Raw genomic sequence first — 27,934 nt, forward strand, 5'->3', positions numbered from 1 at the left:
ACAGCAAAAAAAGAGTTAATTCAAATAAATAATAATATTTAGAGCTTGTTCAAATCATAATTTAATATGAGATGGTTAACTTTGTTCAAAATTTTGTGCATTGTTCAGCTATAGGTGGGGGATGCTTTTGTGGAGAGTTGAAGGAGACATGAAGAAGCCCTGATTCCACTAATTCACTTATTTTGTGACCTCACCATCTTACTGGTCAAAACGGGCTTCCAAGCTATTTGCTGTGCTTCACAAACCTGCAAGAGCAGGCTGAACAGACAAACTAGTGAAGCAACAGAAATTAGTTCCACGGACAATGATGTCTCTACTGTGTAACCTTCATATTTCTTAAGAACTATTATTAGTCTCCAGCCCTAGAGAAAGGTAATCTTGAGTTGACGACTTATCCCTGCAGTACCTTTTCCCCCCCATAAGCGTACGTGATGCTGTAACACATGTTTATATGTCTATACCGAACAGTTTTTAAAAGCAATGTTATGTAAAGGTGAACACTATTTGTTAGCAATATCTAACAGAAAGTTCCAGTTTTCTCTTACATTTCATACTACATGCATGAGGTTGAGGGCAAGGTCTTACCGTGAGAGGTGTTATCACTAATCTTGGACATGCACCCAAGTATTCGTAGGCATAAGTGTACTGGGATAAAGCCATTCTAGCTACACAGTTATCCAGGTCCAGGTCCCAATAGTAACGCAGTTGCCTTTGCCAATCAAAGTTGTCAACAGAATCTACCTTTACGGAGAATATACAACATTTATTAGATGTTGATTTTAAAACTGCAACTGCACAAATATCATTTAAAAATTGTAATGTACCTTCTGCTTTACAAGTTCAGTAACAATGTCTCTTGCATGCACATCAATAGTTATGAGTGCTGTTATGATGTTTCTGTGGAGCTTGGGAAGGATGCCACGAACTAGTGAAGCCAATGCATTTAATCTCTATGAAAGGAGAAGAAATCACAATGTTAGGAAACATTTTCCTATTTTACTCAAGATAGTAACGTTTCAAAATGAAAGTGCTGTATCTACTGCTAATGTAAGTAGATTTGTTCCAAAAGGGGGAGAAGGTGGTTACGAATATTTTCGTCAGCAATGGCAAGTGCATCCGGGGTCAGGTAAAAACATTTTACTGCCCAAGGCAAAGGACAAGATGCTGCCCCCATTTCAGAAATAGAAGATGACTGGATTAGCAGCTGAATGATAAGACAGCATCCTCCTGAGATCAGCAGACCAGCTTAGGAGGTACAGGCAAGCTGTCTTCCAACATCTTGCCACCACTCCGTGTCCAACTTCTACCACAAGGGGTGGCCAAACTCACTCTGTCTAATGGAAAAGCCAGCCCCGTGTTAATCCTATTTCGACCATTTTTTAAAAGATCATTGCAACGCCTATTAAGGAAGCACTGCTGTCACTCTGACCAGGCTTTGTTAGCTATCTGTGATGTCAGGACATAGCCAACTCAGATTGACTGGCATAGTGGTTTGATATCACATTCACAATATGACCCCTTACTGTCTGGGAAGTAGAAAGAAGCCCTAACCAGAGAAAAACAGACAACAGCAACAGACAGGAAGAACAATTTCAAAGAAAAGTCAGCACTTACATATTTAAGGATGGGAGGGACAGAATATTGAAAGAGATTAGATGTTATGGAGAGATAAAGTGTTGTTATTCTGAGTAAGTCAATGGCTCTTTGAGCCAAGAGCTGCATTCCAATTTGAAAGAATAGTTTCGGAATGAAAAATACATATTTTTTGAAATATCACCCAACATCACTTTACTTTGCATTAAAAACATCACACGTGGGCACTAAACCGATAAAAGGTGTCTAGTGAGAAAAAGGCATTATCCAGGAAAACTGAGTTTAATCATACTTTGTGTGTTAACTGGCTAATCCATTGCAAGGTGTGTGTGTGTGTGTGTGTGTGTGTGTGTGTGTACACACACATACCAGAAACTCAGGATACCACTGGATGAACCTGATGGCATAAAAACTTACACCATAATACAGGGGTCAGCAACCTGCGGTCCATGGGCCACAAGTAGCCCACGGGGGTCGTTTAAATGGCCCCCGAACCAAGCAGACTGCTCGGCGAGCCCCACACGCTGTGCTAAACTGGCGCAGTGCAGGGCAGGGACTTGCTTCTGCGGTATTGGAAATCACATCTGCGCAGATGTGATCCGGTCCATGGAGCGATCTCCGCAGGAGTGAACCGGCCCAGGCAACGTAAGCCTTGCTGACCCCTTCCATAATACATTTGTTCATCTTTAAGGTGCCACAAGACACTGCTGGTTTTGCTGCAATAGACAGAGAGATCCTAACTATAGCCAGGGAGCAGCAGGAGAAGGAGAGTACCAGACTGACCAGGGCAGAAAGGAGGTGGGGGCATATTTTTGTTGTGCTGCAATGCCAGCTCCAGGATACTATGGGCAGTAGTTTCCCATAGGGCCCCCACCACATCAGGGCCCCCATCCCCACCAGTGGCACTTCTCTCCACCAGCGGAGGCCAGCAGGTGGAAACCTATGCAGCATCTGCCTGAGCAGCATCATGGCCAGCTCCCAGTGTCCCCTCCTCATTCCTCCATTACCTCCACCCTTCCTAACCATGTGTTCCACCTGTATCACTGCACACTCCACTCAGCCCCCTCTCACTAGTTGCCCCTACCTCCCCACTGCCAAAGCATATCCCTATTCTTGGGCGTGGTGGGGGAGGTCAAGCCATTGCCTCTCAAGGGCCCCCTAATCCAAAAAAACCTTCACTCCTCAACACGAGAGGGCAGTTAGGGTTGCGCTCTCATGTGGAAACTGCTACCCGGGACAGTTAATTAAAATTATGTCAAACAGCTCCATACGATCAGTTTCAAACACGCCCCCCCCCCCCCCGTATGAACACTAACTTCAAAGTTTTCCTTTTCAAATTCTTCCAAAGCTTCTAAATGATCCTGTTCCTCTCCTTCTAAACACTGAGTCAGATCACGGCACCACATGAGCTGAGAAATGGTCAGCACAACCTATGTAAAAACAAAGCAAAAACAGGGCAGAATAAAGGTAGAGGCATCCACAGCTGGGAACTGCTTTCATTAACACTGTGCTCCTCCTTTAATTGCATAAATCCCCTTCGAATTTCTGTTCCACAAGCATCTTCCTGCTTAGTGCTCTTGTAGAACAACTATTTTGCATGGCTCCCATCGATTTCAAGAGGGCTCATGCAGGAAGGTGATAGTCTTGGTCTGTGTCAAATGGTTCCCAGCTCTGGTCCACTATAAAAGCAGCAGCATTAAGTAACCAGGTAAGCTCCAAGTAGAAGATACTTTGGAGATATACTGAACTTTAAGCCCATAACCAGCTGAAAGAACCAGTATGTCCTCAAGACTAAGAAAGAAAGCTCTCCCCCCCACACACCATAAAGCAGTAACTGAGCCTGGTTACCTGAGAAGGATGTCCAGCGACAACCCAATGTACTCTCTCCTTCGTCTGATAATCAGCAATGGCAGCTTTGCTCAGGCGGCGAAGGGAAGCGAACATTGCTTCTTCAACTTTACCAAGCCAGTCTTCAACATTTCCCCTGGCTTTAAGTCCTTTCCCTAAGCCAACCTAGAAAGGCAAGTCTTGCACTTACTATGAGGGTAACTTGGTGCTTTTTTTAATGTATCTTAACTGATTTCTCCTTAACTGATTAAAGACACAATGAATAATACACCTTTATGCAATGTATTTTTATTATTTCAAATATATATAAAATACAGAATAAATCTAGGAAACACTAATAATCCTATACCGTGAATTATAAACATTGCAACTATCAGGTAGTGAACTGAGCAGAACGGAAAGCAAGAGGCAACTCTCCCACATTTCACAGCATTCTGGTGCAACCAATAAATTGAATCCAAGATGGGGCTATGCAGACAAAGAGGGGGAGCTATGAAGCGAGGATATCCAAAGCAGGGGTTGCTAAGGACAGGGTGTGGGTTTACTTACTTTATCTCGCACAAGTGAACTTTTGCCATTCTCTCCTATGGGGAAAACTAAAATGTTGGAGATGGAGATGGCACTGCAATGACAGGTAAACCTTCCCCCACACTTGACCCTAGGCTGCCTGGGTCACAGACACAGATTCTACAGGAGTGTCATCTTCTTCTTCTTCTTCTTCTTTGGCGATCATTCATAGCCGAGTAAGATCGTCTTCCATGAACACGGTCTTAACAGTGAGTCAGTAAGTGACTGTGGAGGTCAATTCTGGATCCACATGTTCCTCCTCAGTGGGGACATAGGTTTCGGGGCAGGAGTTGATCAGTGAGCTGGTTCCATAAACCATCATGGCAAACTATGGGTTATGGCTTATCATAAACAAAAATGATGTTCCTGTTTTGCTCTGCCCTGGGAGCAACAATCAATGAAACTTGTGGTTTGCTTCTTGCCAAAAAAACCATGAGCGGAAGGTAAGGTTGATTCTTAAGTTTACTACTTATGGTTTATTTGGAGAAAAGCCACAAGGACTGGACTGGTTCACACATCACGCTAAATCAAGGTTTGCTGCTCACAGCCCCAGGCAGGGTGGAATAAAAGCGGAGTGATTCAGAAGCACACACTGTTATGCTGCTTGCTCATGGCAAGTCATAAAATTCATCTTATCATAATGTGTATGCATTACATACAGAGGAGCAAAACTCTTCCCACCTTCCCCACATAACACTTCCTGCTGTAAAGAACTTCTCTCTCTCTCTCTCTCTCTCTCTCTCTCACACACACACACACACACACACACAGAGGCATTTTGCTTGAGTTAAATAATTGCTTACCCTCTCACCTTCAGGTGACAGCATTGCTAAAATATCATTGGTAAGAACCTTTTCTTCTCCTTCGGCTGGAGCCATATAGGCAAATTCTAGTTTAGCAATTGAATCAAAGCACTTCCTTAAGTGAGGCTGAACAGCTTGAGGATTGCGAGTCTGAGCCAAAATCTCCAAGAGCTCATCATTGGATAAAAAGTAAAATCTGTTTGTAGATAATTTTGAAAGTGTTAAAAATGCAACTATTTTTTCAGAAGTATTTTCATCTGCTAAATTTCAAACTATATTCTACACTGAAGTTGTGAGGATAATTTGAGGCAGCTGACTTCATTTGTCTTAAAGAAATTTCATTCATTTCTGTAAAACATGCTTTTCTATAAATTTATTTTTAAAAGCCTGTGGATTAAGTAATTAAGTTGTGCATTATTTCAACAAGCACAGTAACAAAACAGTCATGGGCACGGAATAAGTGGGACTAAAACCAAGAGGAGCATGATGAGGAAGTAGAAGGCTTGAATTATAAAACAGACAGATAATCAACAGAAAAATAAAGGCGGTTTCAAGAAATAAATATAGGAACTTAAGAAAAGCTTGAGGCAAAAAGGATCACAAAGGACCTTCCTTGCCCACTACAGACATGAACAGTGAAATAGCACAAACCCAAACCTGAGTAGGAGGAGACAGGAGATAAGAAATACATTCAGGTCATCTGCTCTAGATGAAGACAGGAAGTGCTTCAAGGGAAGTGAAAGCCAACCACTTCCTTTGAAGCTACAAAGTTCCTTCCCTCAAGAGGCGCCAAACCCACCTGGACACACACAACTTCCAAGACAGAACTTGCATTATTCCGTCGTTTAAATCAAGGATGGGGAATATGTGACCCTTTAGATGTTGCTGGACTTCATCTCCCATCAGCCCTAGCCAGGATGGCCTATGATGGGAACTGGAGTTCAAAAACATCTGAAGAGCCACAGGTTCACCACCCGTGGTTTAAATCAAAAAGCTACAAATAAGATCCATCCAAAGTTAAGACTTAACACTTCCATATAAGTCTATGGGATTCAAATGTGCTTAATTCTGATGGGATTTCACCTCTAAGATTATACTGAATAAAGATTTATGCAACATCCAACATTCCCTTTTCTCTCTTCCTCCCTGTAGCAGCCTCCCCCCACCCCATAAAAATCTGCTCCAGGGAGTCCCCTAGCCCTGAGTGTGGCTTCATGGGTAGGAGAGGAAGGGAAGGTCTTATTGTGGTAGCAGAAGTCCATTGGACATTGCAGTTGGATATCACCCAGAGTGTAGATGGTTTAATTATATTCTTATTGATTCTTAACTAACCTGGGGAAGATTACTCTCTTAGATTCCAAATAAGCTTCCAGGCACTTCTGAATTTGATCAAGAAGTGCATTGTTATTCTGGAAGGACTCCAAAAGGCCTGTATCAAAGAAACAATAATTAATAAACTTGCACTGTGAAAATAGAATGTGTAACAAACCTAACAAGGAGTAGACAGTAGGAAGGAATAAAAAACAACTGCTCCAGGCCAAGGCAGGAAACAGATTGGGGGAGTGTCTAATGGACAAAGACCTGTGTTTCCTGTCTTTAGGTACAAGAGGAAGGTTTGCCATACATTCACCACCTCTGCAGAAACATTAATTTAGTAAGCATTAACAGTGAAAATAGAGAGTGTGTGTGTGTGTTTATTGGGATGAAAAAAAGGTAAAGATGGTTTGTAATATACAGTGGTACCTCGGGTTAAGAACTTAATTCGTTCTGGAGGTCTGTTCTTAACCTGAAACTGTTCTTAACCTGAAGCACCACTTTAGCTAATGGGGCCTCCTGCTGCCGCCATGTCATTGGAGCACAATTTCTGTTCTCATCCTGAAGCAAAGTTCTTACCCCGATGTACTATTTCTGGGTTAGCGGAGTCCGTAACCTGAAGTGTATGTAACCCGAGGTACCACTGTATAGAAAAGCTTCCAACTTTATATACTACCTTTGAAATCCAGCTGTTTAAGCTACAAAGGCACAAGTGTCGGAACAGCTGGAAAGCAAGCCAAACCTTGGAGAAACAAGCCATGGTTTGTTGGACAATCTGTGGGACAACTTGTGGTTAACTCATGGTTTGTTAAGCAAATCATGGCTTAGTGTTATGTGCGAACCAGGCCAAAACGTCAGAAGAAAGTTGTATATAAGCAAAGAAGGCAAAATGGCAGGAATAAAATAAACCCTGAAAATAGACCCTACATTAAGCAATACATAAGCATCAGTCAAATGAAATACGAATACAGAAGGACAACCTGAGAAGTGTGTGTGTGTGTGTGTGTGTGTGTGTGTGTGTTTGTATGGGCCTCAGGCATTGCAGCAAATGGCTTTTGAAATCATACTACAAGCTTAAGATACAGTAGGTGTGATTTGCATTTTCCAGCTATACATAACATTGTTTTGTTATGGTCAAGCATAATACAAATTTTAGATCTATTAATACCTGGCTGAGTAGCTGCTCGGAGGGCATTAGGCAGACGATTAACTTTTCTCATAATTTCTTTCCATGACTTGTCCACCTGCAGGAACATCTTTGCTTCTGCAGGCAGCTGCCTTTGAATATCAGGAGCACTGAAAATGCTTTCCAGATAGAGCCAGTTTCTCTGGCATGTCAGCCATTCTTCCTACATCACACAGGGGGTAGTGGATCAGGGCAATAAAGACAATTACAAGAATGTCAAGGTGTCGTTGTTCTCTGGAACACATTTCTATCCTGTTCCTAAATAATCTCTTCTATTCTGGTATCCTTTTTGAAGGCTGCAATATGCTATATTGATGTTTTTAGAGAAGTACTATTCATCATTCCTCCAACAACATACAACTAATTTGTAGAAGCAAAAAAAAAAAAATCTGAACACCACATTTTATAAGTAAAATTGGGATGATTCTCCCCCCACCCCCTGCAAACATCAATGCTGAGCTGCAGCTGCCACTTCAGTATAATCTCCAAACAGCACTTTCACACTTTTCTGTTAACTCTTCGCAGTTTTAAATAATTCAGTGTCTTTTGCAAACACTGTTGCTGTCCTACTTACATGCTTTTGCAGGCCATTACTGAATAAACCATAAAGAATCAATATTGCTTCTATAGATGGATATGAATTACATGATCATCAATAATCCTTCCTATGCAGGTATGTTACTATCACCAAGTTGATATTTAAACACTCTCTTGTCAAAGGTAAAGGGTAACTTCTAAGAAACAGTAACATATTCCAAGATTACTTTTCCTCTTTTATTGCTAACACTAAAGGCAATGAGCATGTTTTTAAATAAGGTGACACTCACCAACGTCTGACTGAATAAAGAGAGTTGCTTTTGCCATTCATCAACTCGCGCCTTGAGAGGGCCTACGTATCGTGAAGATGCTATTGTTGCCACATTGATCATACTGTCATCTAGAATGACCTTGAAGGAAAACAATAAACAGAATTCTCAATTTTGACAACTGAGTTCCCAGCAGTAAATGGCTAAATACAAGGTATGAAAATTGTTCTCTCAGTCTCACCAATTAAAATGTGTTCTCACCAATTAAAATTAGCCCAGACTAGTTTCCCAGCTAAAGTGTTGGTTGACTGATCTACTGGTTAAATCAATTAAAGTTGCAGCCCTAATCTTTTCAAAACCACAGGAAATGAACTCCTCCCCATATAATCTCTTAGAAATGCCAGTCCATGGATAGACTTTCATATCTATATGGAGAGCCACCAACTCCAGAAAAGATATGTTGCAGCTTCCTATTGTTGCAGACCAGAAACTAATAAAGTTTTTTTGCAATATTAAAATGTAACACTTAAGTAAAACACTTTCATACTTAAACAAAGTCTCTGCAACAGGTCTGTTAATGAAATCAAAACTTGAATCCCAATCATAATAGATGTGTGCAGTTGCAACAAAATAGTGATTTGTGTCAACATAGCTTGTTTAGTGGGGCAAGCCCATTCTGTTACTTCTACTTGACATGGGAATATCAATATTAAAAATTTAATACCAGATTTTAGGCATGTAGTGTTGGACAGACATGGCAGAAATCAACTTCATGCTAGTCCAAATGCTTTGTACGTGCACATGAAATTGTTCTGTTGTGCCATAGTGTGTTTGGCCAGCATAGCAATGTCAAAGTATGTTGCCCTGTATAGGGAAGTTTTTAATGCTTGATGCTTTATTATGCTTTTACAATTGGTTGGAAGCTGCCTAGGGTGGCTGGGGCAACCCAGTCAAATGGGTGGAGTGATACTAATACTAATACTGATGATGATGCCATAGGGACATGATATCTTCGTATGTTGGCTCATGATGCCAGCCAGTGTTTAGAGCTGGAACTGAAGTTACTAAGCACAAACCATTTGATCATGGCAAATTTAAGCACTTGTAAGCCCAGGAATTTCAACCAGAGAGCTAAGAACATACTCATATCTGTCCCACTGATTTGAACAAGCCAAACTAGGTGTGATGAGGCTGCTGTAAATACTTCTCCCCCCCCCCCCCCATATATATGCACTATTCACATACAAAGCAGGCAGTAAAATGGCTCTATTTTAAAAATGGGAGTCTGTAGAGGAAGGGACTAAAACTCTTCCCTGCCTCGCACCAACACATTGCACTCTGTTGCTGGAAGTTTTGAAAAACCCTGCTTTACTTGTGAAAAACCATACCATATCTTGTCATAAATTAAAATTAAAATTAAAAAATTAAAAAACCTGCTGAAACACAAATATATGATTTTGAAGCATTTTTGGGTCTTATGGGCACTACTCAAGAGAGTTCTGTAAAATTATGAGCTTTAAAACTGACAGCTTTAAAAGCAGTTCCTAACCTGAATGTCATCTGTGCCACCCAGGATAAAAACATCTTTTGAATCGCGATGAGGAAGAACAATGAATTCTGTCAATTTCCAAGAATCATCCACCTGGTGGGGGGGAAAGTCAGTTTATATTAGCATTGAAAATAAGTTTGATAAACTGAGTTAAACCAGCAGTTTACTCAGTTTATTTATTCAAACCAGTAAAACGGGGCATCCCAATACCCTGGTATTTGCAACGTCTACTGAAAATCTGTTCTTCACATATTTTCTATACCAAGCAAAATTTATTCATTATTAACAGAACTGAAAGAAGCAAATGGCCTTTTTCTAATTAGCATAGAAGGTCGCCAGGTTGGGATCTGTTTCCCACTAGTGGTTGAAACAAGAAAAACAATTGTTAAGGTAACCCAGTTCTGTTTTCTGCCTTCATTGAAGCAGACTTGGTTTTCTTGGCTCTCCATCATTTCTTGTTCTCCTCAGGCCAGTGTGTTTTCTCTTTATGATTTATGTACTTTGTGTGTGTTTTCTGCTCTTTGCTTCAGTGCATTTTGCCTTACTTAGCCAACTTACTTAGTTTACCTTAGCTCTTCTCTGTTTTCCCTTTAACATTTCTGTTAGTTTTGTTTTCTTTTCAAATAGCATCATGTCGTTTTTTTTGCCTGTGTTTGTCTCATTAATGTGATTATATTGACACTTTGTGCCTCCTCTGTACTTCAAAACAACAACAAAACTGTCCCTTTTCCCTCTGTGTACGCTACCCCTCTGTTCTCCTGCTATCCCCTGTATTCTTCACTACTTTAGCAGAGGCTGCTCCATGTCAGCCAACCCAAGCTATTTATTCATGGGGAAAACACAACACTCCAGGTCCATCACAGCCTTGTCAGGCACATGAGCTGCACCAGTCTCTGCAAATGGTGGCAATGGCCCAGAGAGTTCAGTAAGTGTGCTCTGAATCAAGGATTCAGTAAATGAAATAGACAATTTATTTACTTGTCGTCAGTCCAAGTGGGTGTGGAGGAGAAGAAGAAGAAGAAGAAGAAGAAGAAGAAGAAGAAGAAGAAGAAGAGTTTGGATTTGATATCCTGCTTTATCACTACCCTAAGGGGTCTCAAAGCAGCTAACAATCTCCTTTCCCTTCCTCCCCCACAACAAACACTCTGTGAGGTGAGTGGGGCTGAGAGACTTCAGAGAAGTGTGACTAGCCCAAGGTCACCCAGCAGCTGCATATGGAGGAGCGGGGATGCGAACCTGGTTCACCAGATTACGAGTCTACCACTCTTAACCACTACACCACACTGGGTAGGTGTGTGGGGGGGTGTTTAAAGCATCTGATTAAAAAGTACCTTTCTGAGAATTGCCTCCAGGGAAGCTTCTCCTGAAGCTTGTCCAGAAACATCTTGAATCTCCTGAGAGTAGTCAAAAGCATTGATCTGAACGAGTCTCTCTAAGGTTAGCGGGTTTTCCATATCTATCAGCTGTGCACCAACTATTTGTTCTATAATAGCCCAGTGCCTGGGTCTCAAACAAGGGTTTCTAAGGTCTGTGATGGCAGGAACCTGAAAGAGTAAGGTGCACAGAATTTTAGTTTAACTTTTTCTTGTTAAAAATGCGCAGATGATCAACAAACTGCCTATACTTTCACGATAACACGTGTTGCACAAGTAGTCTCTGTGGCACGTCATAATCTTGTTGCACTATTATATAAACCTATGATTTTTATAAGGAACCAAGAAGACTAGAGAAACAAAAAGGCCCCATCAGAGGATGGCTGAGTGATTCCAAAAACTCTAGTCTAGATAGATATTTATACTAATGAAATGGCCTGTAACCTTTTGGCCTTATTACACTATTCATTTTGACAACTCTTCCATTTTGTTTTAGGTTGCATGATGATGTTATAAGTAAGATGCAATCTGAAATGTTCATTTGAAAGGGATCCTTAACAAAATTGCATATTTTCTCCCTTGAAATACACATGGAAGTCAGTTGTACCTTTTCTTTCATTCTCTCCACTTTCTCCTTAAGCAGCGGCACAACATTATTAGGTGGCAAGCCCTTTTCCAGCTGATTGACAAATTTGGCATACTTGGAAACTTGAGAATTCAGGTTTTCTGGATCCAAGCTATCGAATTTAGCCTGTGGAAAGAGAGTATACAAAAGGATTGCTTAGTCTATGAGGAAAACTCAATTTGTTTATTGTAAGATATTTCTTTCAGAATAAAGGGAGGGAGTTAAATCAATACCAAGCATGACAGGCACAAAAAAGCTAAGTTCCTACATCTATTTAGTCAGAAGTAAACTTGACTCTATTCAATGGTACTTATTACCAACTGAATGTGTGTAAACTTTGCAGCTTTAGAGAACAACTCATATATTCTGCTTTCTCAGGCCTAATATAGTGTACCACACAGATCCATCATGTGGCCCTGACCTCACTGCTCCCCAGCAACATCAGTGCCGGGAGAGCAGATCTGCCTCATTTGTAAATAACTACTGCCTTTTACTTACTCAACACATAAATAGCCATCTCACTACAAAACCCCCCAAATCTTTTTAAAAACAATATTCATAATTGTAGTGCAGGTTCTTTATACTTGATCATCTCAAGAGCAATGCATGCAATTTACCTCCATCCACTCGTCTTCAAGTACTGACCATTCAGACAGAGAATCCCATAACAGTTGTTTCAATTTCAGCTCTGCACAAACTTCCTCCAAAGCATCAAATCTTGTCATTTCCACCTTAGAGTGAAGGGTAGGGTGTAAATAACAATAACAATAATAACAGTCATTTTATAATATACAGAATAAGGCTATTTTCTATCATATCCTTGAAGAAAATACCTTAGATATAGCCCTAGACATAGATATAAACATAGATATAACTATAGATATAGATAGACAGGGCTCATTCTCTCCCCACACCCATTTCATCCTCCCAACAGACATGGAATTGGAAACCAATTCACCTTGAAATTCTTCTGATAGGATTTATACGTAAATGCACGTTTCTGTAGCTCATCAAGAATAGTTTGCAGCTCTGCTAGAACTTGTTTCACTCTTTCCTGGTCTGTAGCTATATCCAAAATCTGAGGATCCTGTTAAAAATCAAGAAGTTGCTTTACCATTTAGCTTTCATAAAAGTTTAAATAGAAGCGCTGCATATCAAACTATTACAGTTAAATCCAGTAGAGCATATGATCTCTAACATGCGGTGCTATGCATATGCAATGAGTTCCTTTTACCCTTTCTAATCTCTGCTGCAACATTTCTCTATATTAACTGCTCTTTTAATACATAGGCAAATAGTTGCTTAACTAAGCTAATAGTGGAGGGCTTGGCCAATACCTCAGTAACTGTTCACAGGAAATAAAAGGGTTTAAAGTGCCCTTTTGCTGTGTTTTGGGTTTTCCATGTCAATGGGCAGAGCTCATGTTGCTGGCTGTTCAGTTTTTGCCATTTTGAAAATACACCCTCCGTTCAAATTTATTAGTTATGTTGGGGCCGTGAATATTTTCCTTTCATTCTCTGTACACCACAAGTTCATAAAATAGAATTTCAAATTATGTCAAAGCCCATTACAGCACTTACTCTATAATCCAGAGAACTTTGTGGAGTTAATTTATGGCTAATGAGCTTTGAAAATATTTATTCAGTCATTCGATTTATATACCACCCTTTATTCCAGGGCAGTGAACAACATTAAAAACATAATTTATGTGGCATAGTAATAAAAACACAATACACATAATACAGAATAATAAAATGACCATAATAACAGTTCCCCCATAGATTATTTAATGGCCAAAGTCCTGGTTAAAGAGGAATGTTTTTGCCGAGTGCCTAAGGCCATGTAATGATAGTGCCAGGTGAGTCCCTCTGGACAGAGCACTCCACAGATGGGAAGCCACCACAGAAAAGGCCTGTCCCCATGTTGTCACCCTCCGAACCTCTCGGGGAGGGGGGACGTAGAGAAAATACAGGTATAAAATAGAGAACAAGCAGCTATAGTCAATGCAATGTACAGAACAATAAAAATACAAATAAAAAACGTAACTGTGACTGAGTGAAGTACAGATGTTGCTTGTGACATCTTTAGTATTAAGAAATAAATACTGTATGGAGTGATGGGTATACTGATCACTGATCACAAAACAAAACATCAGTTCATTGAGAATGGGGACAGTGTGAAACATGCCTAGTCCAGGTAAGAGGAGAATCCATCAGGGAGAAGGCAAATATCCCTCCACTGCAATGCATGAGTTGTTGGAGGTTTGTGTAATACACCATTGTTGGTTATAAATGTTATAAACCTTGGCGTTCTTGTTGACCCCTGACACACCTAAAACTGTCTTATACCAAGTCCATTGATCCAACAAACCCACTGCTGACTACTTTGGCTGGAATTGGTTTTCCCGATTCCTAGGCAGGGGTCTTTCCCAGCTTTGCTTATCTGACAGTTCCTTTTATTTGGAGGTGCTAACGACTGAACCTGGGCTTCTGCAATCGAAGCATGTGGCCTGCTACTCAGCTGGGGATCTCGCGTACTGTACTTTCAGTGCACAGTGCTGGAGAATGTTGGTAGTGGCAAATCACTCGTAAACAATACCAGAAATCCATAATGGCAATTCTATAGGATATAAACATGAAAAAAAAAATTGTTTCTATACCTGAGCAAGGTGTTTGACTTCTTTAACTTCTAAATTTAGTTCCTGAACATCTAGGTCTAGGAGCTGACAGAACCTAGCAATGTTGGCATCTCTTTCACCCACAGATTTGTCAATTGCATTTCGGACAGCAACGATGGATGGTTTCAGACTCGAAAACAAAGCAAGATCTTCAGGAGGAGTTGGCACTGCATAGAGTTCGATAAGCTGATACATCTTGGTTACGACTTTTGAGTCAACTTCAAGTGTTTCAATCTGAAGGGGGGAAATCAGTTAATTCTTTTGAAAATGTGCTTCCACAGAAAATCTTCAATATCGGTGCTAATATTCTAAATTGCCACAAAATGTTACGTTAAAAGCAAGAGGAAAAACTGGCACAAAAGTCAACTCCGGGTTCTTTTAAATAGTATACAGGTAAGTAATTTTTCCTACCCGGTCCCAACATTCTGTGACATTCAAATATGACCAAAGACTGGAATCCAGAAAAGGGATATGTAGAAGAAAGGAAAGGTCTATGCTGACAGAGACAGGGATGATTCGCAATGGCTAGAGTTGCCAAAGACGTCAAGTAGGTTAAGTTTCCACCATAATGGTGCTCTCCCATATAACTAAATATTAGCCTTTCCCCCTGAAAGCAGGGTCCTGCCTGACACTTGTGACCTGGACCTACACATTGCATCCAGCAGGTATCTATGCAATAATACAAGCCTTATGGGGAGCACTTTGCTAGTTCCTTATACTAGTAAGTTTCTAATACCACTGCTATTTGCAGGGCAGGAGGGACTCATCATGACCTGCAATAATCATACATTTTGGGGAGATACACAGTCTCAAATTAAATGCAATACCATGTGAAGCATTCTTATTTCATAAGGGAAATTGAATGGAGCACTATCTATATAGCTAGGTAGGTAGATGAGTCCGGAAGGAAGGAAAGCACAATTCCTTTCCACTGTTGTCATAAGTACTTTCCAAGACGTTAAATGCTACCTAGTAGGAGCACTATAGTGAACTAACCCGATCTTGTATTTCATCAAGGAACGTCAAGCTAAAAACATATTCTGTTGTTGTAGATGGATAAAACTCCAGTTTAAATTTAGCATCATTTGCCTCAACAAGAATGGCAGTAACTTTTTTCTTTGCAATTACAGGAAGCATTCCATTGATAACCTGGAATTAAAAAAATAATGAAAATTTCAGCAGAGAATGCATGTTTCATCAGGGCAATGATGTCTAACTCACAAGAATCAGTTTCTTACTCAAGACTTTGCACCTTGCAATACATACATTATTTTTATTTTTATTTTTATTTACATCAGGGATGTACCACTTAATATATTAAAAATGTCTGTAAGTGGTGTACAGAAAACTGAAGCAATTAACAGCCCACTTAAACAAAAATATTACAAAATACAGTTATGTATAAAAATGTTACATCCATACAGAATTAAAGGTAAAGGGACCCCTGACAATTATGTCCAGTTGCGAACGACTCTGGGGTTGTAATGCTCATCTTGCTTTAAAAGCCGAGGGAGCCAGCGTTTGTCTGCTTCCGCAGACAGTTTTTCCGGGTCATGTGGCCAGCATGACTAAGCTGCTTCTGGCGAAACCAGAGCAGTGCACGGAAATGCCGTTTACCTTCCCGCCGGAGGGGTACCTATTTATCTACTTGTATTGCGTGCTTTCGAACTGCTAGGTTGGCAGGAGCTGGGACCGAACAATGGGAGCTCACCCCGTCACGGGGATCCGAACCGCCGACCTATCTATTGGCAAGCCCAAGCGGCACAGTGGTTTAACCCACAGCGCCACCCACGTCCCCTCATACAAAGTTACTAATACATATAAAATTGATATCAATTCATTTTCCTTCTGTCACACCCTTCCTCTCTGGGTTCTCACCCATGGTCCATACAAACTCTCAGTCTCACAATGAGAAGAGCTCCTGGGGGAAAAACAGTGGTCCAAAGGGCATCCAAAGTATGGGAAGAGCCCCCAGTTCTTTCTTCGCCCTCTGTCCCCTCCTCTTCCATGTCATGTGCTAAACAAAAAACTTAACAAAAAACTCTAGCAAAGCAATGCAAAGCCATGATCAGCCAGGATGAGATTCTGAATTTGGTGCATCTTTCCCGGTTGAGCTCAGGCACAGTTGGGGCTCTGCCAGCATAGGTCTTTCAACTCAGTTGAGCCAGAGATATGTCAGTTAAATCTCTCATCCCCAGCACACCTGGGGCTCAGTAAGTGGAACTTAACCCAGTGCAAGTTCCCAAAACAGGAAGAGGAAACAGGGCAAGGAGAGACTGACATCTATTCCAAACCCCTTTCAGATCAGCCATGTGAGATAGAAACCCAATAGAACATGGCCTGCAAACAGGGTAGTGTAAATCAAATTCCTCATGAACAGAGTTTGGAATAGGAGTAGCCTACACTGGCTTAACTTATGCTGGTGTTAAGTTTTGCCAGGTTTCTAGTCACTAATAGTTTTGCCAAATGTCTTCTGATTATTGTATTCCTATACTATTTTTTCTTCACTGTGGTTTGTGTTTTTTTCAGCTGACATCCGTGATTTTCAGCAATCTGTGGCTCAACTGTCCTCAGTATTCTCCAAATCTGGAAGTCATTATAGCCAAGTTCTTATCAGGCCTTTTAAGGTTTTCAAACATCTTTTGTTTTTGTTTTTAATTTACAAACTAATGTATTTCAACACATCTGAACCATAACCTGAGGAAGCAGAAGCCACTATCTTATGTTTGTACGGCACCATTTCACTGCCAAATTGATGTGCATGAGGCCTCCCAAGTTTGGTATTAAAATAATTGATAGATTTACCTCCAAACAGCGCTTTGGTGATGGAATCAGTTTGTCTTTCAGCTTTTGTGCATCTATAAGGAACAAGCCTATGTTCCTCTTCTGTTTAATGGCCACAGCTTCTTTGTGTTGTCTGTGATACTTCTCCAGTTGTTCGGCAAAGAATTTAACATCTGTTTATTATAGACAAGATGTGTAATATTGTCATTACATTTTCAGGTGCTTTAGAGAAACATTTCCCCAGTTGTCTTCCATATTCAGTCGGGGTGGGTGCAATTTCCTGACTGCCATCACCCCATTGGCAAAAGAGGAATGGTAGGAACTTATTATTTTATTAAATGTGTATATCGTCCTTTATCTGTAGATCTCAGGGAAGTTCACAACATAAAAACTTGTCATGAATGTATATTTCTTCTAATTGGTGAGTGGAGGGCATCCAGAATGAGTTATCTCCTCCCACTTGATCTACAGTCAGGGCTTGTGCAAATTAAGAAAGCTTCATCCCTTTTGTGTGCGGGGAGCCCCTCGTAGCCCTGGCACATTATGAAGTTGAAACATAGAAAAAGTTTGAACAACTCCCAGCTCCATGTGCTTAGCATGGGTATGAGAAGTAGAAAAGAGCAAGAGGAAAGCTCCCCGAGTGCTATAGGGGCAAAGGAGGGGGAAAATGTAATAGGGGGCACATGCCTCACTTGGCAACAGGGTTCACTACTTAGCTTAGGGCAAATACTCTTAGCCGACCTCTCCTCCACAAACCCCACATTTAAAAAAAAATATGGTGACTCCCTTTCCATGTTCATTAAGTGCCAAAATAACAGTGGACAGAAAAGCTCTGGGAGCAGGGGGCAACTCCTGCCAGAATGATGCCTAAAAGGTGAAATGGAAAGCAACTCTTAATAAAAGCACCTTATCTCTGAACAAGCAGGAGTACAGTTAGGATTTCCTCTACCTGAGAGGGACTGGGTTCATGGGCTAAGGCTGGGAGAATAACAGCTTGCCTAAGGCTGCCTAGTGAGTTCATAATTAAGCTGCAATTTGAAACAGGGATTTCGTAGCTCACAGATAGTTAGTAGATCACAACTGGTTCACCATACGACATGTATAAGAAATATAAAGGTAAAGGGAACTCTGACCGTTAGGTCCAGTCGCGGATAACACATCTCGCTTTACTGGCCAAGGGAGCCGGCGTACAGTATGGAAGTCATGTGCCCAGCATGACTAAGCCGCTTCTGGTGAACCAGAGCAGCACACGGAAACACCGTGTACCTTCCCGCTGGAGTGGTACCTATTTATCTACTTGAACTTTGTGTTTTCGAACTGCTAGGTTGGCAGGAGCTGGGACCAAGCAACGGGAGCTCACCCCGTCGTGGGGATTCGAATCGCCGACCTTCTGATCGGCAAGCCCTAGCTCTGTGATTTAACCCACAGTGCCACCCGTGTCCCATATAAGAAATATAGGATCACTCTAACAGAACAAATTTCTTCTGAAGATCACGTCTAAAGAATCCATCGTCAGGAACGTTATGAAAACTACATGGATGTTTGCTGGCATAATACAGCCTGCTAAGCAGATCACTGAATGAACTACTGAGCGGCTTCAAAAATACCTAGCAAGCTATTAAACAAATTTTACCAGGTTCTTCTTTCTTCAGAGCATCCAAATCAAGGCTTTCATTTTCTTTGAAAAATAAACGAAACTTTTCAAAAGTAGATGCATACAAGTTGACTGCTTCAAATCCTGAATAGATTGTTTCCTAAACATTAACAGAAAAGTATTTAATCATAATAATATTGAGGGCAAGAGATTCAATAAGGGACAAGTGGCAAGTTGGGGTGCTTATTTACTCATAAGCTGACATGGGGAGTGGCACCAGCTTGCCATTTCAAACAGAGAACAGGAATGTAAATAGGCTTCCACAAAAGGTGGTCTATACCTTTATTTGTGAGATAATGTTCTGGAGATGTCTATCATCTTTGAACATTATTGCCAAGCTTGGTCCTTCACCACATGTTTTTTCTTCAATTTTGTTGTTAATAACAGGGCGAGTAAAAGCATCAAAATATCTATCAGGAACAAGGTTTGCAACAGATAACACAGTTGCCTGAAACTGATTCACAATGTCTGACATTCCATCCTGTTGGGCAAAATAGAAGATATGTATAAAAAACGCTGGTTGTACTGGAAGAATCTGAAAATGAAAAACAATACTTAGTATTTGTATAGTGTTTTTAAAGTGTTCAATGCTCTTTACACACCACTGTTGCAATATTTACAACGATACCACAAGGTAGGCATTGTTATCCCCACACTGCAGGTGGGAGAGGGGCCTCAGGCTGAGAGAAGGTGTGTTGCCTTCATGACATAGATAATATTCAAACCATAGGGTTTCTTGTATTTAGCTCATTCTCCCACGCACTATGTTGCACTGCCTATGGGAATCACGCAAGCAGGTCATGAGCCCACTCATTTTCTGGTATTCAGAGGCATACAGTCTCCAATACTGGAAGTGCCACATCCCTCTCCTCAGCTGGGGAGGAGTTCATATCCACAGTTACGCTGGGTCTCAATCTCAGTGTAATATCAGAAAACCCTTTCCCCCTCTCTCTGGAGGAGAGGGTCTTGGCAGTGGCGGATCTTGGGGTCTCAAATTCCAGTGGTGCACTGTGTGACACCCAAATTCGGCGCTCCTCCGCCTCTCGTGCTCCATTCTAAATAATAATTGCAGCGTTCTAGAGACTCTGTGCCCAGTGTGACTGAACTGGTTGTGCTCCCCTAAATCTGCCTCCGGTCATGGCAGAAACAAACCAAGACTTGCTGATCCCTGATCATCATTATTTTGCATCGCTGGAGAACTGGTAGGTCTACGAAGAGGTCCCCATGGGTCCTTCAGTATGAAGGCTGGCACTCCTGCCTCTGAATACTAGTCAGATAACTTTGCTACATGGTCACTCCTCTCTGCAGCCTCTGTCACTATATAGAAAGCCCCTTCACATGCTTCCTTCTGCAGTGCTGTTACCCCCATTCCTGTTTACCTGCACCCAGATGTGGATCATCCAGTTAATTGATAATGGGTGAGCCTTGCTCATTTTGTTTTGCCCTGGATTCCCAGCAACACCGGGCCAGATTTCAGGCCAACTAAGAACCGTGACCATCAAAAGCTCACCCGAGAGATCCCTATGCATCCCAGACCCAATGTCCAATCAAATGCTATATCCTGCGTGCAAAAGTAGGATTATGATGACAAATCAAGTTTCATACTGCAATCTAAAGTAAAGTAAAATTATTCTTAAACCTGGTAATCCTCCACAGTTGGTTCAAATAACAGAGCATTGATCTCTAAAATTAGCTCTAGAAGAAACATGGGAGTAAGTGACTCTTCGTCCTCCGCTCCTATAATCACTGAAGTTCCCTAAAACAAAACAAACCAAAATCAGAAAATGAATATAAGTTCTTAGGTTAGAAACAAGATTTCATTTTCTCTGGCCTAACACACTGACAACAAGAAAAAGTAGGTGAAAAGCCCACAACAGTGTTATTGTCATGTCCCTATTCTCAAATGTCCACAAATTTGCTAATTATATGTATATTCTCAAATAGGTAAAGTTGATGGGAGGGGAGGGGAGGGCATCTTAATCTGGAGATAGCTGAATGACAACAGGGATTATCAAACTTTATTTACACACCCCTTAATGACTTGGGGAAATTGACAAAAGATCACTGCATCTCAGTATGAATTAGAATAAAACATTTATTAATTAACATGTGTCAAGATTGCAGTCAGTGAGGAAAAGAGCTTGTGACAGTCTGTTCTAAGAAGAGGGGAAGAGAACAATGCTCTGCGTTTCACCATTGCCCAAGGGTTCCAGCAGTGGCTAGGCCCGTTTTGTTTGGTGGCTGGTCTACGTGGGTTGCAGATCCTTGCTTCTTTTATCAAAACTTTCAGGGATTATGTTTGAGCCCGTGTTGAGAAGCTTTAAACTGTATTGTTTAGCACTGGCGTGATTTTGCAGAGTAGGGGATAGGGAAGGTTAGTTATGCAAGCTTCCTTCTGCTAACACAATACTGAATAGAACCCAGTACAGTGGTACCTCGGGTTAAGAACTTAATTCGTTCCAGAGGTCCGTTCTTAACCTGAAACTGTTCTTAACCTGAAGCATCACTTTAGCTAATGGGGCCTCCTACTGCTGTCGTGCCGCCGCCACACGATTTCTGTTCTCATCCTGAAGCAAAGTTCTTAACCCGAGGTATATTTCTGGGTTAGCGGAGTCTGTAACCTGAAGCGTATGTAACCCGAGGTACCACTGTAGTGACGATGGACAATGTGATGGAGCAAACTGTTTCAAACAACTCGGACCTTACCTTCTTTTCCACAACAGCAACGTCAGGTGGCGTTTCTTCCGTATTCCACTTCCGAATGAGGTCTGCAGGAGGTGTCTTTTTCAACTTTTCAGTGAGATAATTCAGAAGAGCAGTGACAGATTTTACTGCCAAGACATGCAAAGTGTTCACTATAAGGTAGTCAGCAAGACGAATAAAGCTGGAAGGAAAGAACAATGTATCAGAGCCCTTCATTTTTACTGAAACTGAGACTTTGCCAGGAGTAAATGCAAAGTGAATATATTTGTGATTGTACAGACACTTAGGATTACAGCCATCTCACTTGCAAGAAGCACTTCCACTAAAATACATTCTTATACTGACCGCCAGGGCTGATTGGTTAACTGAGGTTTGGCAGGAACCTCCAATGACTAACACATGGAGGCAGGCCAGCCCAGCCAACTGGTGGGTCCCAAGGGGCCGCGGTGCTGTGTGCAGTCCCGCAAAGGGCACCCACGAAGAAGGTGTGAGCGCTCACTATTACACGTGGACCTGCAAAGAGCCAAATACCAACCATGTCAGCCTTTCACAAGTAGCCCTTTTGTTGGCCTGTTCAGTATACGTCATTTTTTCAGCTTGGTCACCATAAGGATCTTTGTCAGAACGACGAATAATGGCACTTCCAGTATTTAGTCTTCCTGTTACCATTGTTACCTGTTCTGGAGGAAATAAAAGCACATGTTACTGAAACCATTTCAAGTACTAAGCTAAACCAATACAGTGGTACCTCGGGTTAAGTACTTAATTCGTTCCGGAGTTCCGTACTTAACCTGAAACTGTTCTTAACCTGAAGCACCACTTTAGCTAATGGGGCCTCCTGCTGCGCCGCCAGAGCACGATTTCTGTTCTCATCCTGAAGCAAAGTTCTTAACCCGAGGTATATTTCTGGGTTAGCGGAGTCTGTAACCTGAAGCGTATGTAACCCAAGGTACCACTGTATTTCTACAGTGATAAGAATCATTTCGCTCACACTCAGTTGATCATAGGAGCGGGGGAAGGAATTATTTGCTACATATAACAACATCTGGTACAATGCCATTAAGAAAGTTTGCTAAAATCCTATGTAGCAATTGGAGGCAAACCTAACATATTCAGTCTTAGACATTAAATTTTGTAATATTCTGTGATACCCTTCGCTGCAATTCATCAATGACTCCATTTTCCATAGTTTACCCTTACATGAACAAGCCTGCTCGGATCTCAGGCGTAAATGCTCCTTCTATTGCTCCAGCATGGCTGCAAGGAGTAGAAATATCTGCTTTTATGGTAAAAACTCCAGTTTGGCTAAGGCCAAACTGGGGAACTCTAGTTACTTAATGCTATTGTTTTTTAACAAGCCGGGATATATCACCATCTGAACCTGGCATGTTTTAACTAACCACAGTTCCCTAGATTCAGATGTCAAGGGGAACCATGATTATTTCAAAATCAAGTGTTTGATCTTCTCTTCACACGTCTGAAGAAGAGACAGAGACAACATATGAGCTCAAAGATCAAAGAATAAGAAATCAAGATAACAAATTCTTCATAAATGGAAATGGTTTATTGAATATTTACAGATAAATTGTAAACAGATAAAAACATTAGCAGGGTTATTGTAATAATCTGCAGCTTTATGAGAGCATATATTTACAGTAGATAATTAAATGAGTAAATAAAATGAATTTGGATGTGCATGAAAAATAAATTTAAGGAACCGCAGAAAAAGGGGGAAGTCAAATTTTGAACTGTTAAATGGATTGTAAAAAAGCTTGTGCAGTTTATTTCATTTATGTCTGAATTGGGACTAATTCCTTGCAACTAGAATAAGGACCCTGAAATTGTTTCTTAAATGTCACTTTTGTACCTGTACTTTCTGTTGCATAAAAGTAATCATCAGGAGTGAAACCAGCTTCGAGCAGCGTAGTTCGACATGCACCTCTAACCACTTCTTTAGCTAATTCCCTGAACTCCGACAGATGAGCTGCCACCTGAAAGGTACAGTGCAGGTAGAGAATAATTGATATTAAAACTAAGAAATAAAGATTTATATGAAATCTTGATAAAGTGAACCAATGAAACCCACTTACATCTTTTAGCTGGCTGAACTGAGTACCTTTAAATTCCATCAGGGTATATAAATAGCCCTTTTCAATTTGGCAAAGTGCCATATCGCTGAGCCGGTAACACATTTCTTGGATGTTAAGTATTGCTGGTCTCAGACACTGTAAAATAGTCAGAAAGTGTTAGTGAGACGAAAGCAAAAGTCCTAAAACTCTATTAGCATCGCCATTTTTTTTGAAACAATGGGTTTCCAGAAGACCATGTACAGAATAGGTACCCACAGTACCCACTAAGGACAGGTGATCTTTGTTAATTCTCCATTCCATCTGCAGCACCCTCAAAAACTACTACAGAACAGAGTAAGAAAAGCAGAGGGGGCTACTAGGGACAAGGATCTGTGAAATTCAACTCCTCACTTTCTGTTAACATCTGCTGTATCAAAGGCCCTTCCATTCACAGAATAACTCCTTCTGTAAATGGAAGAATAACTTTTTAGATTACGAACTTCAGCAACTTTCTATACTGATTTATGTCTGGCATAACGTAACCAAAGGTATGCTAATTTCAAATTATCTCAGGAACAGGAAAATTGCAATATATTATAATTTTAGCATGCATATATTTTCATAATGTAGTTTAGCATTAAAACCTCTGTAAAAATAATTTTAAAACTTATAATTGATTTTATATACAACTTTGGAGAGAAATAATCTGCTTCCCTTGGAGGGCAGCTGAGGGGAACGCTATAGGCCCATGAGTGGCGATGGAGGTCCACTGCTGAAGGCTTCCCCAGTCACTGTTCCACTGATGGTGGCGGCCAGGAATAAGGTATGTTTGGTATGTGTCAGGGAAGCCACGGAATTCAAAGTCCTCATCCTTCCAACATACCTCCAAAATAGGCCCAGAGCCACAACAGCCCCAGAGCTGACGTTAAATTCTCTCCAATTGAAGTAAACAGCTTAGATCCTAACTAGATGTCCCTTTCCATTCATGAACGGGATTGAGATCCAGCAGGGGATCATATCAGCTGAAAGCAGGAGGCAATTATTGCCCATTCCTCCTTTAGCCCTCTGCACTGCCTCTTATGCCAGTTCAGGAAGTCACCTGATTCTCATGAGCAGATTTGGGGGTGGGGGGGCGCAATGGGGATTGAAAGAAGGTGTAGTTGGTGAAAGCTGCTTTTCCCTGCTTCCAGGGGTGGGATTCTCATGAGATACTCCTGCCAGGAAGGAGGAAAGGTGCATGAAAGAAACAAATTAAGCCAACCACACATACCCACCAGCTACGCAGACCACAGCGAGCTACAGGGCATTGAAGGAAATGTGGTGGTTGCTCTGCCACAGATTGTCTAACTTAGTGTTCAAGGTCCTTCATATGCATTACTTCAGGAGAAATATATACACACACACACACACACACACACACACACACACCACAATTGAAATACATACAGCATTAACAATGAATAAGTTCTTCTGTAGAGCTTTGCGGTAAAAATGAATCGTCTTGGAGCGGACATGTTTCCTCCATACGTTAAAGGCCTTCCATTTACGAAATATAGTGAATATAGTAATTTTGGAAAGTGCTCTGTGATATAGATATTCCTGCTCCCAGCGTTCAAGCTCCAGATATTCAACCTCTCCGTTATACGTGTGAATAACTGCATTCGGGCTAATCGTGTAGTAGTCATTTTTGTTAACGCAGTCGTAAGTTACGATTCTAAAAGAGAAAGGAAAACATTTAACAGAACTCAAGATCGGTGTTTCCCTATCGCTCCACTGCACCTATCCTGTTGCCAATTCTGTATTAATGGGAGGGGGAAAGCACAACTCCTCCAGCTATATCCAACCCATTTCATAAGCGCAGGGAATGGGAGCCTGGAAGATGACTTTCTCTAAATTGTGGAATTACTCCCCACAAAGGTTCACCTAGCATCATCACTGTATCACTATTGCTGTATGCAGTGCTTTTTTCTGGGGGAACGCAGGGGTATGCATACCCCTAAACATTTTATGAATCTAAGTTTGGCCTCACTGAGGGGCAGTATTTCAATATGAGTAGGAAAATGAGAGTACCCCTAAACATTTTTTAAAGAAAAAAAGCACTGGCTTTATGCCAAATTCATAGCTCTTTACCCCAACCTTGGCATCGGCAAGACATACATTTTAGGATCCACTCTATTCGTCTGATTGTATATTATTTTAACTGATTTTAATATTGTATTTTTATATTGTTGTAACCTGCCCTGGGACCTTACCATGAAGAGAGAATAAGCAATTAAAAATAACAACATCAACCCTTAAGCTGTACAAATTAATTGGTCCATTGACCAACTGTTTGAAAGCAACTCTCCCCTTTCTAAAGAAAAAAGAGAGCAAAGAAGCCAAGCTTTAAAATGTGAGTGCAAGGCCTTATTATTAGTATTATTCCATCAAAATATCCATGATGTTAGTTCAGTAATACACCTATCAGATAAGAAAAATAAATCAAACAGTACACTATATGCTAGGCTTCATACCCCCTCCCCACTGAGTAAAGACCACAAGAGAATTAGCCAGCATCAGAAAGGAGGCAGGTATTGTAATAAAGTAAATTTTTAGTTCGCATCAAAGTTAACATTACTGTATTTAAAACTGAGCATAATAAAATATAAATTGAGCAACTCACTTCAGGTTATAACAATCATATTCATTTGATGACCTAGGCACTGCAGGAGTCATGTATAGGAATCCAAGATGTTTGTTCTGACATATTATCCTTACAATTTCGAGAGGTTCTGTAATATTAGCTTTAATAACATCTTCTGGTTCCTTAAATTTACGAACAGGAGAGGCACTTGGTAGGCAAGCACTTAGTTTTACCACACCACGTGGCTGTTTAGGAGGAGTGGGAACTCGTGCCGCCTTGTCACTCAGTAACTGTAAAAGGAAAGTATAGATCACTGTTCACTTGAAAACATCAAATTCTTCTTGTTCAGTTGATTCCCTAATATATATTTTTTGCAACTTTTGAAAAACTCAGTATCTTCTTGCAGATACATATGCAAAATTATAAAACTGCCTCTATAACAATTATGTTAATAAGGGCTGGTTAACATGGCAATTGGCTTTTTTTTATTTTACACAATGTGCAGCAGCTGGCTTTGGGCTAGCAAACTCCCCTTTCCCCTTCTCCAGCACAATCGCAGGGAGACTTTCACTTCCTGTTTTAAACTAACCATTGTTTCATGTTATGCCCACACTTCGGAGGAAGTCTGATTAGTTTAAACTTTGGTTCCTTTAAGTGTGTTTGATGATCTTGGTTTGTTTCAACAAACCATACTTTAAACTAACCAGAGTTTTCCCCAGTTCATATGCCAGGTAACCATAAACTGGTTTATTTAAAGCAATAAGCAGAAGCTTCCAACCTCCTTTTCATAACTATACTAGAGAAGGAAAGGGCAAGAGGAAGTGTTCACAGCTGTTTTTGCACATAATGTCAAATAATAGTTTAGCTGCACATCCAAACTCAGCTAATGTGAAATTAATTTGTAGATGAAATTAATAGATGAAATTAATTTGTAGATGAAAAATAATATACAATGTTTCAAAAGTTGTTGTCACAGAAATAAAATACTGAACGTGCAACCTGTTTCAGAGCTATTTAACATTAACATCATAAAAATAAAACAGAAATTGGAAAAAAGAGAATTGACTGCAACTTGGCATTAAAAAGAAGCCTGTCGTTCTGGGAAGATGAGAACCATTTAAAGCATGTTTTAATGCAGCTTTTGATATAAGGAAAAAGAGCAAACAGCCACAATCTCTTCTGTGCTATTCCTCCCATCTGAAGTAGATATTGCAAATGGAAGCTGTGGAGACTGCCCTGGACTGCCTTTTTTGACACACTATTATCTCCAAATAACAGGAACAAGGAAGTCCAGCCAAATACATATAGGTGGCTACCATCTTACGCGCGTCCAGTTGATGCAGGATCATTGACACGCAGGTCATTTTGGACCTAGAAGGCAGAACGAGGGTGGGGTGGAACAAGACACACTCATATGCGCTCCACCTACACACAAAGGGGTCGGGAAGGGAAACCCTGTACGAAATGGCTGCCACCTGCAATGTGCAGGCTATACTGGTTCAGAATGACCCTATGCATTGTGCAGGCTATACTGGCTCAGAATGACCCTAAAGATGGCTACACACAGAGTATCTGGGTGATGAATACAGATGTTCTCTGACACAATGTAATCACAATTCCACAATGCAACATTATAGCGATAGATTTGTGCGCTTTGCAAAGATGACTTGCAGCATTGAATCAGCTCCCACAGAGATCTATTTTAAAGTGGCCATCAAAATGCTGGCTTTTCTATGGGAAGGATGATGAAACTCACCTTT

General features: G+C 40.8%; 1 protein-coding gene across 2 annotated transcripts in view; it reads right to left on the minus strand.

The window, feature by feature from the left end:
* The window catches only part of DNAH6 (dynein axonemal heavy chain 6), a 127,069-nt gene that overhangs the window by 91,531 nt on the left and 7,604 nt on the right, over window positions 1-27,934 (minus strand). Inside the window, exons 4-28 of one of the 2 annotated variants that reach the window (XM_080986641.1) lie at window positions 26,214-26,464; window positions 24,998-25,265; window positions 23,573-23,707; window positions 23,350-23,473; window positions 22,018-22,162; window positions 21,486-21,663; window positions 20,419-20,535; window positions 19,060-19,260; window positions 18,759-18,879; window positions 17,147-17,298; window positions 15,338-15,490; window positions 14,324-14,575; window positions 12,623-12,751; window positions 12,282-12,395; window positions 11,647-11,790; window positions 10,998-11,210; window positions 9,667-9,759; window positions 8,139-8,258; window positions 7,294-7,474; window positions 6,144-6,240; window positions 4,812-5,007; window positions 3,442-3,606; window positions 2,910-3,023; window positions 825-950; window positions 586-741 (exon numbers count right to left, since the gene is read on the minus strand). In XM_080986641.1, coding sequence (XP_080842767.1) covers window positions 586-741; window positions 825-950; window positions 2,910-3,023; window positions 3,442-3,606; window positions 4,812-5,007; window positions 6,144-6,240; window positions 7,294-7,474; window positions 8,139-8,258; window positions 9,667-9,759; window positions 10,998-11,210; window positions 11,647-11,790; window positions 12,282-12,395; window positions 12,623-12,751; window positions 14,324-14,575; window positions 15,338-15,490; window positions 17,147-17,298; window positions 18,759-18,879; window positions 19,060-19,260; window positions 20,419-20,535; window positions 21,486-21,663; window positions 22,018-22,162; window positions 23,350-23,473; window positions 23,573-23,707; window positions 24,998-25,265; window positions 26,214-26,464 — 3,945 coding nt within the window. Of the gene's footprint in view, window positions 1-585; window positions 742-824; window positions 951-2,909; window positions 3,024-3,441; window positions 3,607-4,811; window positions 5,008-6,143; window positions 6,241-7,293; window positions 7,475-8,138; window positions 8,259-9,666; window positions 9,760-10,997; window positions 11,211-11,646; window positions 11,791-12,281; window positions 12,396-12,622; window positions 12,752-14,323; window positions 14,576-15,337; window positions 15,491-17,146; window positions 17,299-18,758; window positions 18,880-19,059; window positions 19,261-20,418; window positions 20,536-21,485; window positions 21,664-22,017; window positions 22,163-23,349; window positions 23,474-23,572; window positions 23,708-24,997; window positions 25,266-26,213; window positions 26,465-27,934 lie in introns of those variants that run through there. The other variant, XM_080986642.1, reaches the window with a different exon arrangement.

This window comes from Podarcis pityusensis (assembly GCF_964106645.2).
Source record: "Podarcis pityusensis genome assembly, chromosome: 17".
NCBI classification, from domain to species: Eukaryota; Metazoa; Chordata; class Lepidosauria; order Squamata; family Lacertidae; genus Podarcis; species Podarcis pityusensis.